The following is a 17,795-nucleotide window of genomic DNA, read 5'->3' as shown; positions in this document are numbered from 1 at the left end:
TGTCTGATCACTCATGATTTCTTAATTTTATTTGTAAGAACTGGTATTTTTGTTTACCGTATATATACGGCATTAGCTAAATTTGGGTTTGGTGGTATTCAGTGAAGAACCACTTTGTTTAATCAGCATAAAATATTCTGCTACATCTCTGCTTCTCTTGCCATTGTCTTGCTTCTTGCAAGAATGGGAACATTTTACTGGCTGTCATTGATGCTCTTAATGTCGCTGTGGTCCCCTTCACCAGGCCCTCCCGACACAAGCGGGAAGTGCTTCAAAGAGAAAATCCCTGTGTGAATGCATAAAAATACACAGTCGGAAATCATTTTTACACATGAAGGCAGAAAGCGTATTTTGTTTGCAGATCTTAAGATGTCCGAAGATTGGATACAATTTCCTTTCCTCCAGCTCTCATTAGAAATGTTCACGTTTCATCCACTGAAAACTGATGTTGATTTTTTTCTTCTCTGTCATTAGGAATTTATCCTTTACATCCCTTACCTTGAAAATGCAAATTCACACAGGGAGTTTTTTTGGGCGGGTTGAGTTATAATATTGTGTTTAAATTATTGTCGGTCTTATTTTTTTTTAAAGTATTTAATGCAAGGACTTCATTAATTTACTGATTTTATTCCTGTGCACCATGCTCTCATTGTCAAAACTATAAAGCTGCTCAAGCTATAGCATTTCTATGTGTAACTGGTACCTAAACACAGGAGCCAAATGGAGATTTGTATTATTTAGTTAGGTCAAGCAATACAGATTCTTTCTAGCAGAAGCAGGGGGGGGGGGGAGGGAAGGAACGGTGAGACACATAGGGCTAGATGGATTAATGGGTTTTTCCAATTTTGTGTCTATGAGGAAAAAAAACTTAGGAGTGAATTTTCAAAGCAGTTACATGCGTAAAAGCAACATATATTGTAGCAGTTTTCAAAAGCCCATATACGCATGTAAAACCTTTGTGAAAATTTAGCCCTATGGAGTGAATTTTTACACGGGAAAGTCTTTGGAAAATTACCTCCTTAATACATCTGACCCATACACTGAAAAGTCCCAGGGTTTGGGAACAACTTCGCCGTGAGTTGCAGCCTGCTGGACACAAATAGAGCGGCTGTATTCCTGAATAACCCTGTGATTCTTCAGCATGTTGCCCCGCCCGGAGAAGCCGATAGTGGGTTTGCTTTTCACAGGCTGTTACAGACAGCTCATTTTGGGGTGTTATGCTTGGTTTTAGTACAGTGCAGGTGTAACAATAATGGATTTCAGCAATTAGCTTGTATTACCCTCTCCGGGGCAGGGAGAAGCGATGTTTTGATTATCAGGATGTCTCACAGAGCTGTATAATATTTTCTTCTCCATAACGTCATTTCCTGAAGTAGGGGAACCCCCCGTTTCCTGTGTGGAGCTCTCTGTTTTCACAAGTCTTTTCTTGCAGAACCTTTTTTCTTTTTTTATTCCAGAGTCTTCTTTTTTTCACCCTTCCTACAGTTTAGGCCACCTTTTTGAAGACCATACCATATGCTCCGTGCCAATGATATTTTAAATCCAACCAGTTACGTTTTCTTCTTTTCCTTTCTCTCTGACTGGGCAATTCAGAAAAGGAAGTCCAGTTCGAGTGTTCAGATGATGGTGAGGATCTTTATCTGACCAGATTTTTTCCCTCCTGTGAAAACTTCACATTTAGCAATAAATTAGTTGCATTGAGATCTGTTAGCATAACTTGAGGAGCTGCAGAGCCAAAACTTGTGCAGTAAACAAGAGCTTGGTGTCGTCTTGGCCCACTCTTTGACTGAAACCAGCATTTTTTATTTTTTTTTTTTAATTGTGCAAAGATGCTCAGACCAAAAGAATTTGATACCAACAAATAGCACTAATATTATTACATAAATTAACCCAAGGCTTCTAGTTCTATTTGTATGGAAACATATTCTCCCCCCCCCCCCACCTGCCCTCCTCACCATGTGTGAAAAATGCATTTTAGCTATTAATCCCCAGTTATATAATCCCTCCTCATCTTACCTTAGCCCCATCATTACAGCAGCGGTCCTCAGCTAGGGGCCATGTAGCAGGTCACTTTCTCAAGCCCTGCAGTTACGGGACCCTAAACCCAGCCACTAGGTGTCGCCATTGAGCGAAGATGATGACTTCTTTCCCAGGAAGCTAAGCTCCTTCCGTTCTGCATGGCAGTGCCCAGCACTACAACGGAGCCACCAGGCTGGCCCACATGTATGTATATATACATATAATGGTATATGACAATGGGAAAATTTAGAATGGAAGACTATTATTATAGTATCATGCTCATTATACAGCAATTGTGCAAACTGGTACTTTAACAAAGGGTTGGCAATTTGAGTGTCGCAAGCACTTGAGTTTCTGTTACACCCAAAAGTTGAACTCGAATGTGAAAGAAGCTGAATAATCGCAGATGGTCTGGTGAAGCCACAGGTACCTGACTGGTTGCCAGGGCCCCCTGCTTCTGTACACGTACTTTACCAAGCATCACTGCTTGCAGCACACCACTCATGTTTGATCATACAGATTGCAAGACTTTTCCTACAACAGAAAGCAAACTTTCAGTTTTAAAAAGTAACTCTGGAAGTGGCATTGAGTTATTTTCATAATTCGAATTGCACTAGGAGCTCGGCTTTATCTGCCAGGCAGCTGATGCAGACATGTTAAACAGAGTTTTTGCCACAGGTTAAGTCAAGTAAATATAGAAATATAAATCCCATAATCAAACTACTCAAGTTTATTTTTTCATGGTTTTCAAGGTTTATATTTAATGCCTATGTATTTTTCATTTCTTGGATGAACCAAATACAACTTGACATACTGAATATCATTTTCCAGGTGCTCTTAAAGAAAGCACAATTTTTGTAGGATAAGGTTTCTTGTTTGGTTTTTTTATATTTATTTTTGTCATGTTGCTGAATATCCCTTGTAAGTTGGTCGGATAAGTCTTATTGGTCTAATTTACATACCCAGATAAGTCTGAATATTTACCTCTTGATATATGATTAAACTCAGTGCACTTATAAGTCATTTAGGTTCTTCGCATTCTTTCTAGTGGCAAGTTACCCTTATTTGTTGACTATGAGCAGGTTTATGATACCAGTCCCAGTATACTTTAAGAGCTTTAATCTTTGTTTTGTGATTTCTTCATATAGCCTTCAGCTTACCATTATATTATTCAATTTAAGTGTGAATAGCCCCTTTTTTTGCTTCCTCTTTTTTATTAATTCATACAGAAAAAGAGAGAAGTAAAGATGTTGTCACAGCCACAAGGGTTGATTTGAGAATGCCCTCAAACAGCGGGGATTAAGAGTCAGGAGTAAGCAGGACAGGCAGGCAGTCTTTTGTAGGGGTCAGGAGCAGGCAGGCCCAGCATAGATCTTCTGCCTCACCAGCCACTTTCCCTTTGGGTTGAGCTGTCTGGTGCTGGTGGCTGGCAGGTCTTTTGGAGGATGGTGCACTGGGTCAGGAACAAGGTACTCACTGGAACAAGAAGTGCATTGGCAAGTCAGGGAGGTCAAGGAAAACCTATAGACAGGGCAAGACCAAAACAGTATGCAGGGCAAGGAACACAGAGGAGAGCTAGACCACCTGGAGACCTAGACTTGATACAGGAGGGCCACAGGGAGACCCACAGGGAGCAGGAAGCCCACTGGGAGGCCCTCAAGGAATAGAAGTGCCTTTGGGAGACTCACAGGGAGCAGGAGGGCCACTAGAAAGCCCACAGGAAGCAGGAGGTCTACTGGGAGGCCCACACAGGACAGGAGCTCAGCTAGGAAACACATAGACAATGGGAGACACAGGAAGGCCTAGACAGGACAAAACATGGAAAACATGCAGACAAGATAGACCCAGACAAAACAAAGAGCACAGGCATAAAGACAAGACAAAGGCAGAGCAGATAGGCTAGAGAGACCTAAATAGAGTAGGAGCTAGGCACAGAACAAGAGCAAGGTTATATGGGCAAGAGTGAAAAAACTAAGAACAAAGGCATGTTTATACAGGCAAAAGTACAAAGATAAGAGGAAAAGGCAGAGAGGAGACTGGCCTTGCTGCATCATGTATAGGGCTGGCCTTGCTGCATCATGCAGCTTACAAGATGATGGCTAGAGCTGGTCCAAGCATTGCCCAGTGAGGGCCCCTGCTGGTGGGGTTACTGTCTAACAGCCAGATTCTTTATAGGTGTGTAGAGTCAAAAACTTTCGGTTCATTCAGTCATTTCGTTGGTCACAGTCATTCATCAGGTTTGTCTCAAACAAAAAAACAATTTTCATTTCCTCATCTCATTTGTTTTTTCTTTATACATTGAAGTCACTGGGAGAAGCAATCCATAGGCCACATTAATTTCAATATAAAATAAAAAATGGGCAGGGCTGGGTCCCATCACTTAGGCCTAAGTCTGGCCCATGTCAGGTCCTGTTGGTGAGGCCTAAGCCTAGGCCCGATACCCGGGGCCTGGCCTGAGGCTGCTAGGCCTAGCCTGCCGTCGGGGCCCATTGCTGAGGCCTAGGCCTAGCTTGATGCTGGAGCCAGGTCTATAGCCAAGGCCCAGGCCCTGAGGCCCCGAACCAGGCCTTCAACCATCTTCTTTCTTCTTCTGTTGATTAAAAATGATGTCCACCTGAAGGACATACCACAATGACACCATTGAGGTGCCTTTCACTCAAGAGGATAGTACCATTTTGATATACAACTGTACAACAAAATGGCACCATTCACTTGGGAAGCAGGTGCCACAATGGCATCATTGCGGCTCATCCTATGGATGGACAATGTCATATTTATTTGAAAGAAAAAAGTGGAGAGTCTTGTCTTGGGTCTCTGGGCCTAAGTCTTGGCAATGGAAAATGGCCTTGATCTGGTGGTCTGGTTCCTGGCATTGGATCTGGAACTCAGTAATGGGACCCAGCCTCAGACCTAAGCCTAGGCCCAGACCTTGGCAACAGAACTCAGCTTCTGACCTAGCTTCTGTGACAGGATTCGGCCTCGGCAATGGGACCTGACCTCAGACCTCAGACCTAGGCCTAGGCCTCAGCCTCGGTGACGGGACCTAGCCTTGGTCTTTGGCTTCAGTGACAGGATACAGTCTTGGGCCTGAGCCTCAGCAATGGGATCCAGCCTCGGGCCTAGGCTTTGGTGATGGAATGTGGCCTCAGCCTGGGTCCTAGAGTCCAGCCTGGGCCCAGACCTCAGTGATAGGAACTGACTTTGGGTCTAAGCCTCAGCAACAGGACCAGGCCAAGACGTGGTCCCGCCAGAGGCCCATTTTTTTTGTTTTTAAATTACACAAAGACAAAAATGTCTTAAAATTTTCAGGTATTTTTGTCAGAAGCTATTTTTGGTTTGTTTCATTTGTAATGAACCAAAAATGGCCTCATTTGTCACATTTTACTCATTTGTTTAAAACAAATGCACATCCTTAGAGAGAAATTCATTAATCAACACCCTGAAACTGCAGATATATTTGGATACAACTGACATGAGATCATGATATGTAGCCCAATTTCAAATCAGTGAGGATTCAGACAAAAATAGTACAAGATAGCAAACAAGTAATGAAGAAGAGAGAGAAATGAATACTGATGAGCTGAAATTCCCTCTTCATTTAGTCAAAGGTGTTTTATTAGACATAATTTATGGTTTAATTATGCATTTGTTTTCCACTGGCTTTGTTTTCAGTTTAGGACATAAGTGCTATCTTTTAAATCCATCTGCATCAGAGCTTTCAGTTTTCCATTTTTACAAATAAAAAGCCAATGAAACCCCAGAAGAAAATGTTTACTAGCACTCTGACTAATTTTTACTCAGAACCTATTTTTTTTTTTACCTTTACATAATGTAAGATATACAAAAAAGTAATTGCAATTTCAAAGTTGTAGCTTAAGCTGGGATTTTATGTAGACAATGTGAATTTCAAAGTTAAACATTTTCATTTTGAAACGTGGAGAACTTCTCCATCCCCCACCAAAGAAATCAAGATAAAATGTTATGAAAGGCAGCAGCTGCAATTTATCTTTTGAAAAGCTCAGCAGATTTTGGGTCCACTTCAGCAGTCCTAATTGGGAGCTTAAGAAAATTCTGGGGTCTCCTGAGGGAGGGCGGAGTGAGTCCGGCTGCTCGGGGTCGGGTATTGGTCCTCCCCTCTGGCGGCTCTTTGTTGCTAAGTTCCATGTGTGAGCAATCGAGTCACAGGGAGGACAATTCATTGCCAGAAGTAGAGCGGGGCCAGGGCAGCAGTTTCTGCATTGGCTCTTGCTGGCATGGCAGGACGCTTCCTCGGGATAACCGTCCCCCATAGCATCGCTGCAATTCTCCGGCTCAGCTGCATGTGAGTTCCATCTCCTGCCGCGCACCCATGATGACAGACTCCCAAGACAAGAGACGGCATGCAAACTTTATGGACTTTACAGACAGACCCATTTTTGGCATTGCTTACAGGCTGTCTGTAAATTTACAGTCAGTTGGCAATAGTAAATGGAAATGAAGTTTAAGTGGAATCTGCATTGTATTTTTTTGTCCTGAACATGAAACAATGTATGTTCACAAGTATAAATAAAGGAAGCATTTGGGAGAATGGCAGTCCTCTCCATGTGCTAAATGCAGGAAATCAAGGGGGGTCATTTACTAAGCTGCGTTAGTGCTTTGCCACATGGTAAATGGCCTAACGCAGAGATAACACGCAGTATTTTAAATACCATGTCTTCACTCCTGTAAACCCAGCGCAATGCAGGAATCTGATGCAAATAAAATAACGCGGCTTGTGTGAAAGTTTGCAAGCCGCTTTACCTTAAGGAGCTCTACCTGACTTTCCCTGGGCGCATTGGGAAGTTAATGCACGTCCCGATGCTCCCAGGGTTCATCTTAAAGGACCCAGTCACCTCGAACAATTCTCTCCCCCCAAAATAATCAAAAAAACTCCTACAGGTCTGGTGAAGAATAGAATTATGGCTTGTGTTCACGAAGCACTTACAAGAGTCAAAGAAGAATTAAATATGGAAAGATACAATCTTAGATTCAGACTATTTAAAAAATAATAATAAATGATATTTAAAAAATAAACGCGGAAAGATCTAGAAAAAAAACCACCAGGAACCTTAATGATCACTAGCCTTCAGAATTATTTTCCTTCTTTTTACAACTGTGTAGCATGTTGGGGTTCCAATGCCTTTTAATGAAAGGACACTGTCACTTCTGTGAATATCAAAGGCTAATTATATAAAACATATTTATTTATGTAAAGTGGCTTAATGCTGTGCATCACAAGTATAAGGCACCTTCAGAAATTCAGCCCCCGTTGTTTGCCATTTCTGTACAATACGCAGTTCAAACGGTTGGCTTCCAAGACACCGGTTGAAAAAACACGGAGGAAAACAGCAGCATTCGTTTTGATGAAATGTGTTTCATCCCTTCTGCTTAAACCAGGTAGATGGGATAGTGACAGATGATTCCGCCATCCCCCGTTCTCTTCTTTATCATGCTGTTCTGGAACACCTTCATTCCATTGGCTTCTCTTGAGCAATACATCCTAGCAAAAATTGGTTTCATTTTATGTTACTTTTGGGAGGCCTGACGTCCTTTAAATGCCTCCATATCTGAGCTTCTGCTCATGGCCTTGCCTCCCCCCTTCTGGTCACGGTATTTACACTGTGCTTTCTCAGACTAGGAATTTCTGGGGCTTGTTTTCAGGACCTGGGGATATATGTTGAGTTGGCAGCCAAAGAAGCACCACTCGGAACACTATTTTAAACAATGTCATGGAGAGTGGTGGAGCTGCAGCTTGAGGTGACTCTCAGGTATTTGGTTGAATGGTCATTGGGTGACAGGTTTGTATACAGGAATAGAAAGCATCAATGGAGCATTTATTGTGGTGGTGGCTCTTGGGTATTCTAAATATCTTTTCCCAGACCTTGAAAAATATTTTCTTTTTTTGCCACACGTCTAGCTTTATCATATCTCTTATTCATTTTTTTTCCATTATTTGCCTTCCAGAGGCCAACCAGATTTTTGTTGAATCTCTTTTTTTGAGAGATATTCCTAAGTTCAGTGTCATACAATAAATAAGGAGGTAATTTTCAAAGGAATTATATGTGTAAATTTAACATAAGTGCACTTTACACGGGTAAAACCTAAGGATAATTCAGTGGTATATATTGTAGCTATTTTCAAAAGCCACTTACACAGGTAAAGTGCATTTACACATGTAAATCCCAGTTTTAAGCATGTAAATGCTTTTCAAAATCAAGCGCTTTCAAATAAATGTGTGCAGTGGCATATATGCATGTATATGGCTGCGAGCAGCTCTATACTAGTATTTTATAACCTGTGGGGCGGATTTTAAAAGGCGCGCGAATAGCCTACTTTTGTTTGCGCTCCAGGCGCAAACAAAAGTACGCTGGATTTTAGTAGATACGCGCGGAGCCGCGCGTATCTGCTAAAAACCTGGATCGGCGCGCGCAAGGCTATGGATTTTGTATAGCCGGCGCGCGCCGAGCCGCGCAGCCTACCCCCGTTCCCTCCGAGGCCGCTCCGAAATCGGAGCGGCCTCGGAGGGAACTTTCCTTTGCCCTCCCCTCACCTTCCCCTCCCTTCCCCTACCTAACCCACCCGCCCGGCCCTGTCTAAACCCCCCCCTTACCTTTGTTGGGGGATTTACGCCTCCCGGAGGGAGGCGTAAATCCCCGCGCGCCAGCGGGCCTCCTGCGCGCCGGGCCGCGACCTGGGGGCGGGTACGGAGGGTGTGGCCACGCCCCCGGACCGCCCCGGACCGTAGCCACACCCCCGTACCCGCCCCCAAAACGCTGCCGACACGCCCCCGAAACGCCGCGACGACCGGGCCCACCCCCGACACGCCCCCCTCGGAGAACCCCGGGACTTACGCGAGTCCCGGGGCTCTGCGCCGCGCGCCAGGAGGCCTATGTAAAATAGGCTTCCCGGCGCGCAGGGCCCTGCTCGCGTAAATCCGCCCGGTTTTGGGCGGATTTACGCGAGCAGGGCTCTGAAAATCCGCCCCTGTATGTATGCTATAAGCGCATTTTATAAAATATGCTTATCTCTACCCTGCAACATACACCCATATGTAGGCTTATGTGCAAATACATGCAGTGCATTGAAAGAACATATGTCAATGCATTGAACATGCATACTTTTCCCTACCTATTTTAAAAATATAGGTACCTATATTTTATGTGTGAAAATAAAGTAGGACTTACTCATGTAAATCAGTATATTTTAAAATATGTGGTCATCAATTACCAGTTTTACCAATTAACCACCAGTTCACCCAGTCCTTCTCCAGGTCATCAAGACTCTCCTGGTTCTTCAGCCTGAACTCCCCCCATTTCAGCCACACCTCCCACCCAGTCAGTAGTAATTTTTTATTACTTGTTGGATGTAATTTCCAACTTTGGTTCTATGTAAACCGACGTGATATGTACCAGTACATGAACATCGGTATATAAAAGCTTTTAAATAAATAAATAAATAGTACACATTAAGCACATTTAATGTCACGCCAGATAAATATTAGATGTAAAGTTAGGCAAGTAAGTTGGCAAATCTGTCAGGTCAATTTTCAAAGGAGTTACACATTAAATATGGTAATTTCACAAGCCATTTACCCATATTAAGTGCACTTAAGAAGCATATATTATAGCAATTTTCAAGAGCCCAGTTACATGGGTAAAGGGCAGTTGCACATGTAAAACCCAGTTTTAAGCATGTAAATGCTTTTCAAAATCAGTTCCTAAATGTGCATAAGTGTCTTTTAAAATAGCAACTGTGGAACAATCCCATAAGGGAAAAGCACCCTGGAATGCCCCTAGACCTCCCCCTTTTTTTATGTGCTTATATGCACATGAAAGTGAAAATATGCATTTATTTTCAAATTTTATTAAATACAGGCTGCGTGCATATATGCTAATTTTTACACATGTAATGCTTTGAAAATTCACCTCTAAGTATGGGATTTGCCTCAGTTTACAGAAGAAATTCCTCCATGCTTCCAGTTGCCATTGTAGCTGAATGTTGTGACACAAGCTACACCATTATTTGAATGACAAAGCTTTGTGGTTAGATGTTAGAGGGAGAGGTGCTGGGCATGAACTAAGTAGGGGATTTCATTTCCTCGTTTGCCTGAAATGGTAGAGTACCAAGAAGAAAGATGATAAACTGATTTCGGTGGCTTGCAGCTGGGCTATATCCTTAGCAGTGTTTACAGAAAGTAACTGGGCAGACTGAATAGGTCAGTTGGTCTTTTTCTGCCATCAACCACTTGGTTACTGTTAAAATTTAAAGTCACTATACCTTGAAGAATCATATGCTCATTTGGCTGAATAGTGCATGCAACTCTATCCATTTGCAAATATTCAGTATGGATCCCTCTTAGTGAACGCTGCACCCAGAATTGAAGAGAAGAGCACACCATCCTGGGATTGGGTGTAACACTTCTATCAGCAATGCTGTCGTGTTTTTTTTTCTTTACCACAATATCCAGTTTTCTTGCATCAGGCTCTTCTCTGTTAGAATAGCAGTGTCCCAGTAAGTTCTTCTTTCTCTGCAGTTCTCTCAGGGTTGTGATCCAAGTGCTTTTCTGGTACAGTGATGTTATAGTGTTTACACAATTTCCAATGGATGAGCCATGCCACCTTATACCTTTCTGTACACAGGCCTTCTGACATCAGTGCTTGATATCAGCAACAAGGTGTGTAACTGTTTATTGTTCTATTTTACAGATTCTGCATTTATCTATTTTACCATTTTTTTCTATTCTAGTCTGTAAACCATCTTGTCCTTAGTCCACTATCCTGTGCCTCAATTATCTATCTCACATCCTGAGATTTAGGTTTGCCTCTCCTTGTTTTGAATGAGGTTTATGAAGAAACAATCTATATTTCCCATTTTGTGCTTTTGCTAATTGGTTTTCCTTGTTTGCTGATCGGATTCTTTAAAAAGCTTTTTTCTCTTGTTTTGCAAATTCTGTTGCTTCTTTCCCCTGATACAGTATGTTGGTAGATTCTCATTCATTCTTTCCACTCGTTAAAACGATCATCCAAACTGAAGAAGGTACAGAGAAGGGTGACCAAAATGATAAAGGAGATAGAACAATTTCTTACGTTTTTAAAGATAGAGACTGATTTCAACCATTTACTTTTACTACTTCAGCATTTCTTGAGTATTAGAATCTGTTGATGCTGTTAATATGCTTGAAGGCCTATAATAGCAGTCATATCTGTATAATCAATTTCTATAAAGCCCATACCGCCTTCAACTCTTGGAATCTACAATTTCAGCACAGACGAATCCTTATAGATTACTAGATGGGTATGGATAAATATTCTTGTTCTTACATCCAATTGCTTTAAGATCTTTATCAGGCCAATCTGCTATTCTAAAAGTATAGGAGAGTTCAAGAATTGCAAGCTGATTGATAGCTTTTATCTTATTTCGTTTTGTTAAAATGTTTTTCAAAATCTATTTCAATCACCTTTAGTATTCTTTACTGTTTTTTCTCTCAGCAACTTGTGCTGAATTGTTGCTCTATCCAGTCCTAGATACTTATATATGCCTTTCAAGTTCTTTTACACTACAGTTCTCAATCTTGTTTTCAATTTTGCTTCATTTTCCCTGAAAGAAGGTTGCCTTAGCACATAAGAACAAAAGAACATGCCATACTGGGTCAGACCAAGGGTCCATCAAGCCCAGCATCCTGTTTCCAACAGTGGCCAATCCAGCCATAAGAACCTGGCAAGTACCCAAACACTAAGTCTATTCCATGTTACCATTGCTAGTAATAGCAGTGGCTAATTTCTAAGTCAACTTAATTAATAGCAGGTAATCTTAATTAATAGCAGGTAATCTTAATTAATAGCACATCCGTCTAAGTCAAATCTGATCCTAATATCATCTGAGAAACTCTTCACTACTCTCAGTTATTCCACTCAATGACAATCACAAGAACTACAAAGCTTCAAGTCATCTACAAACAGTAAGTGTGATGTCTGTGGATCATTAGTGTCTCTGGAATTAAAGTGAAATCTATAGCCCAAAAGAGTTAATAAGAGTACTCAGTGAGTTCAGTGCCAGGCAAAACAAGAGTGGTGAAAAAAATATTCCAAACTGGATTTTGACATTAGGAATAACATATTATCCATCTTCATAATTCAGAAGGTGAGTAGTCTATCACATTCTCATGGTAAAGCTGATACACTCAATCAAACCAGGCTTTACTCTGTGCATTTCAAGGAAATTTCTTATTCAAGAGCATGGGATAATGTCAGAAGCTTTTTTTTTTTTTATAATCTGTCCGTGCTATACTGAGCTTTTGACATGTCTTACAAACTCATCATGATGGCTTTATTCAGCATCAACTGGTCCTTGGTTCCATCCTTATAAATGGGATTGTTGGAGCTCTGCTTCATGAAGCTTTTCTTTTTAGTTCAAGGAACCTGGGCAGTGACCTAAATATACATTTTCCGTACCTCTGAAAACTCCTGTCTGGATCTTTAGGAGATGGTCATCTTTTTTCCATGACTTCTCTTAATTTCTAACGTGCTTGGTTTCTCACATTCTCTATTCTATCTCTATCCACTTGAATGAATTGGGCACACAGGAAAGGAAAATGTAGCTACACACGAAGCGAGAAGAATGGAAAAGTAAGTTATGGCAACCCTATTAAGCAGGGTCACTAGGAAAACGTCTATAAAAATTGCTGTTATGTTTCTAGGCCAATCTGTTCTTGAATTACTTGGTAAGTGATAGAATCACTCCTCCCAGCTTTGTCTTCACAGTTTATTTGCTCAGCTTCATTGAAGGCAGTAGAGAGTTGCCTGATGAAATGTACTTTCTATGAACCTGCCAAAGAGAAATTTGCAGCAAAATAGTAAGTTGGAACAACTAGGAGGGGAAAAAAAAGTAAAAAGTAAAATGAAAAAAGGCTGGAGAAGCCAGCAGATTTATTTATTTATCCTTTCTTTTAAACCTCTAAATCAGAGCAAATCTATTCAGAGTGGTATACAATAATCAAAAAATGTATCAACAAAACAAAATACAATAATCACTAAAATACTTCAACATAAAATTATACCTTAAAATAACAAAGCAAACAAGTAAACATTAAAACAATAGTTCCAAAAGACTGGGTTAAAATAACCAAGCTTTTATTTTATGTTTTTCTAAATGCTGAATAATTCATTTTCAGTCTTATTTCCTGTGATACTGAGGTTCACAGCTCTGGCCGCCTTATTGCAAACATTCTTCTCCTATGGACCATCTCTCTCACTTCTCTTCTAGAGAGAACCATACAGAGAATATCATTCTGAGAGGGTAGGTTACAGCTTAGTGTATAACACTTGACCCCTTTCTGTAAATACTAAGCCCCAACCCCATGTATCGCCTTAAACATCAGAGACAGAGTTTTAAACTAAGCTCACGTTTTTACTGTCAGTCAGTGTAATTGCTGTAACAATGGTGTAGCTCTCATTCTTCTGGGGTAACGATAAATCAACCGAGTAGCCATGTTTTGGACTACTTGCAACTGATGTATACCCTTCTTTGGAAGCCCTACCAATAATCAATGAACAGGCATACTAAAGCCTACAAAATCGCCCTATAAACTGAGACATCAAGAAATGATCTGAGCCTTCAAGCTGACTTAGTCTAAAAAACTCTCTGAGTAATAGACAATATGTGGGGAGCAATTTGCTTCACAGTTTTCTTTTCAGTGCCCTGGCTATGGACTACAAAAGACAAGCAGCTTTTGCCCAGTTGCAGAGGAGAATAGCAAATCCAAAAGCCTCCCAGCACTCTCATTAGAGAAAATGGCATTTTATTTTAGAGCTAATGTCCAAAATCAAACATATTTGGGCAGAAACATTTATTTTAAGCCTCACCCTGTGTGTGGATTAGCATTGAGGAGAAGTTCCAGCTACTCTTTTGGCATGTTTCTTCATACTGTTCCCTGCTTAAATATAGAGTTGCGGTAAGACCACAGCCATAGATGTACTATAATGTAGGTCATTTCTTTGCATACGTGTAACTTGTCGCTGATATAAACTAAATTGACACATTTTTTAACTAGAACAGTACTCTGATTTGAAGAGTATAAAGATATTAATAAAAAGCATTTTCCTTTTTGCCTGTGCAGTCTACGGAGGAGCCTGAGACGTTAAATGTGTGTCAGTACGAAATATTCAGGCTTTATGAAAAATAGGATGAGTCAGTTTGGCACTAGCAGAATGCTACATTGGTAGAACGAGTGAGAAGTTAAGGCAAGACTTCTCAAATCTGTCCGGTTGACCCCTTAGCCAGTCAAATTTTTAGGATCTCCCCAATATATATACATGAGAAAACTATTGCAGATCCAGTATTTGCAAACTTATCCCATGCATAGTCATTGTGGACACCCTGAGAGAAGCGAGTGGTTGTGGGGTCCCCAGGTCAAGACAGATTTGGGAAACCCTAAAGAAATGATAAAAATAAACCTTCTCAGGCCTAAAACAATATGCAGGGAAGAGCAGAGTGACATTCTCGTGAAGGGGAACACATTTTTCCAGCCAGGCTATTGCATGTCTTTAGTCCAACAAAATCACCTTATAACTTGTTTGTTGACCTGTGTTTTCACTTGCACAGTTCTGAAAACATGCATTTTTTTTATCCCAAGTTGTGTTTTCCTGCAACTTCCACAAAGGCAAATAAAAGAAAAAAAAATAAATGAAAATGTATGCAAGCAAAATGCCTTTCAAAATACACTGTGAGTCTTTTGGAGAAAATTTCTTAATGCAAGAATTGGCAAAAGTTCCAAATTCTCCTTATGCAAATATTTGCTGACAGAATGTAGTTTTGATTCACATCACAGTGTTTAAATACCATCCATGTACTGTCTCATCCTTGGCTGTTAGGGTGTAGCACAGCTAGAGTTTGTTTGCTTATGGATGCAAGCAGAATCCTTTTTTTTCCCTTTTTACTAAGGATCAAATATACTAGAACAGTTGTAAAAGTGTAATTAGTAGCCTGGAAAAACAGCAGGAAGTATGCTGCTTTCAAGAAAATTCCAGATGATCCAAAGCTGTTATTTATTACCTACTCTATGCATTCAGCCTTAGGTGGCTGTTATGTTAAATTTACGGTGTGAAAGGAAATGCAAAAAGAGGCTTTTAGAGAGCCCATACTAAATTCCTAGTTCATTTACTTGATATTAGGCTACTTGATGGTAATTCAGATTCACGAAACTGAATTGGCCTGACAGTTTGTAATACATGAAGTGGGAGTAATTCCTTCTCTGCTCCTTACAGTGGCAGAGGTGAAGCAGCTTTGCTCCAAGTTATGTGACTCAGAAGCTCATGGAGTAGCTCACATTGAACTAGCTAACATGAAAACTAGCCAAGCCTCCTCTGTCATCACTGTTGCTGTCCAGCTCCCCCTCCTGTGCTTTATCATACTTGCTTATATAAATTTGTATCAGCCTCTTGCAGAAGTTTAAGGCATGTCTGTTTCTATTTTCTTCATACTTACAGATAAACAACAAAGCCAACGTAGTTACCAGCCCCAAAGATCCTACCCCAGCGCTGGTATATCTCAATTCTTCCATTTCCTCTTCTACCCTGCATATGGTTTTGTTTTTGTTTGATTACTGTTTTTTTTTTAGCCTCCTTTGCTTTCGCTTATCTTTTTTTTTTGCTTTCCAACATCTGGAGCAGCTGTCATTTGGCTGCTGCGGTTTTGTGGGGAATCCCTCGTGAAGTACTGTGTTTATGCTGTGACAGTGAGGCTGGATGTGATAGTGGCAGTAAATGTAGTTGTGGCAGTGCCTGTCATTGAATTTCTTTGCATGTCGCCTCATAACGTAAGTAGATATCGTTCTCTGTGCTGCTCTTAGCTCTTCATCCAACAGATTAGAGCCACTTTTCAATACTTAGTAAACACTGAATTTGTTTCTTCCAACACAAGTCTGGGACATCCAGAAGAGCTTAACAGGATTATTGCTTGGAACAGTGGAAAGGAGCTTACTCATCTCTTTATATTTATCCCACTTGGAAATACAGCAGGATTTAGCCAAGCGTTATTTAGTGGATCCCAAGAGATGCCAAACCCTCTAGATTTCTAAGTGAAACCTATCTCATGGCTGCAGATTACTCTTGTCACATACGAGCAACATCAAAACTCACAAACTGGCATTTTCTGTCTTTCGATCTCATGAGGCTGGAAATCAGCAGAAGGAAATGCCTGCCCACGAGTTCTGAAGTTGCCCGTGGTGCCAGCAGAGATGCGACAGGATCCTTTGCAGTCTGATATGCGGCATGCGTGGCCACTGGAAGAACATACATATGTAGCTTAGAAGGAACTTTGCTGAGGATCAGTGTGCTACAATGTGATTATTATCATTATTGGGAGCAATATTCAGCCTCTGAGCAGTTTGGCTTGTTAGCTGGATAAACTTATCTAACTAGTAGAGTATATTCGGCGGCGCAATCACACCACTGAATATACCCAGCTACCTTTAAGCTAGCCGAATATATCGGAGTCAGATGGCTAACATATCTGGCTAACTCCACTCTTCCCTAAAACACCTCCCGTCTGCCCCCCTGACTTAGGGGGCGTACATGTGCGCGTGCTACCCGGCGCTCGCACTTGTACACCCGATTTTATAAAATCAAGGGTCGGCGCGCACAAGGGGGTGCATAATTGTGCAACTTGCACGCGCCGAGCCACACTGCCTTCCCCCGTTTCCCCCCCCCCCCCCCCAACCTGACCTTCCCACCCCTTCCTCCCCCTAGCCCTACTTTAACCCCCCAAAAAATTTGTAATTTACTTTTTGCGCCTGCCGGCAGGCTGCCAACACACAATCCTTCAACCCAGCAGCAATGGCCCCACCCTGCCCCTGGACTGCCCCTTTAGTAAAGTCCCGGGACTTGCGAGCGTCGCCGGGCCTTTTTAAAATAGGCCCAGTGCACGTAAGGCCGGTTGCGCGCATAACCTTTTTAAAATCCAGCACTTAAGGTGGCTAAATTCTAACCAGATAAGTAGTTATCTGGGCTAGAATGTATCCACATAAGTCTCTCAATATGCCGATTTTGCCATTTAGACAGATAGCTTTTCAGTTATCCGTCTAAATGGCTTTTGAATATCGACCTCATCATCATCATTAATCACCAGGGCACAAGGGTTGGATAGTGACATTGGAAGCTGGTGATTCAGCTCTGACTCTGCAGTGGAATATAAACCTTAAACTTTTAAATGTAATGGGCCTGGATAGCTTAAGCATCCCAGCATCGCACACATGGCACACAGTACTCAGGTACAGTTTCCCAAAGGAAGGCTTGTTTCTTTTTGCTGCTATATTGTTAAGGCTTCTGGTTTTGCTGTGATGCTGCAGCCATTGCAACCGCCCTGAAAAAAAAATAAAATCTTTTATCTACCATGGGAAAATTCCTCCTAGCCGTGAACATCCAGCCCTGCAAATAAAGTCATGCCCCGGCCTGTGGTTCCTCTCTGAGATGGCCTCTGCATTTAGCACCTTCCTTTCACACTACCCATGTATGTTTAAAAAGATTTATCTTGGTGACGTGGTGTAAGTTACAGTCCACTCTAAACAGGGATAGAAATTACATCCTAGAATTTAGTTTGTAAGTTCTGGCCTCTGAGTTTCACGCTCCCCAGCCTGTTGTACAGAATTTGCTAATTGAGCAGTAAATGAAGATACAGTATGGGTGAAGGCAGGCAGAAGCGTTCTGTGATCTGGAGTATGCCTTCCTTTATACCACAGGTGTCAGAATAGGGTGGGCCACAGG

General features: G+C 41.5%; 1 protein-coding gene across 14 annotated transcripts in view; it reads left to right on the top strand.

Annotated features, from left to right (window-relative positions):
* The window catches only part of CAMK2D (calcium/calmodulin dependent protein kinase II delta), a 613,333-nt gene that overhangs the window by 487,824 nt on the left and 107,714 nt on the right, over positions 1–17,795 (top strand). For 6 of the 14 annotated variants that reach the window (XM_029596378.1, XM_029596334.1, XM_029596318.1 and 3 more), the window contains exon 14: positions 15,522–15,575. The exons of the other annotated variants lie outside the window; for them this stretch is intronic. In XM_029596378.1, coding sequence (XP_029452238.1) covers positions 15,522–15,575 — 54 coding nt within the window. The remainder of the gene's footprint in view (positions 1–15,521; positions 15,576–17,795) is intronic. 14 annotated transcript variants of the gene reach the window in all.

The sequence above is a fragment of the Rhinatrema bivittatum genome, chromosome 1, assembly GCF_901001135.1.
Source record: "Rhinatrema bivittatum chromosome 1, aRhiBiv1.1, whole genome shotgun sequence".
In the NCBI taxonomy this organism is placed as follows: domain Eukaryota; kingdom Metazoa; phylum Chordata; class Amphibia; order Gymnophiona; family Rhinatrematidae; genus Rhinatrema; species Rhinatrema bivittatum.
The sequence above is the reverse complement of the archived record's forward strand: the minus strand, read 5'-3'. Positions and strand labels throughout refer to the sequence as shown.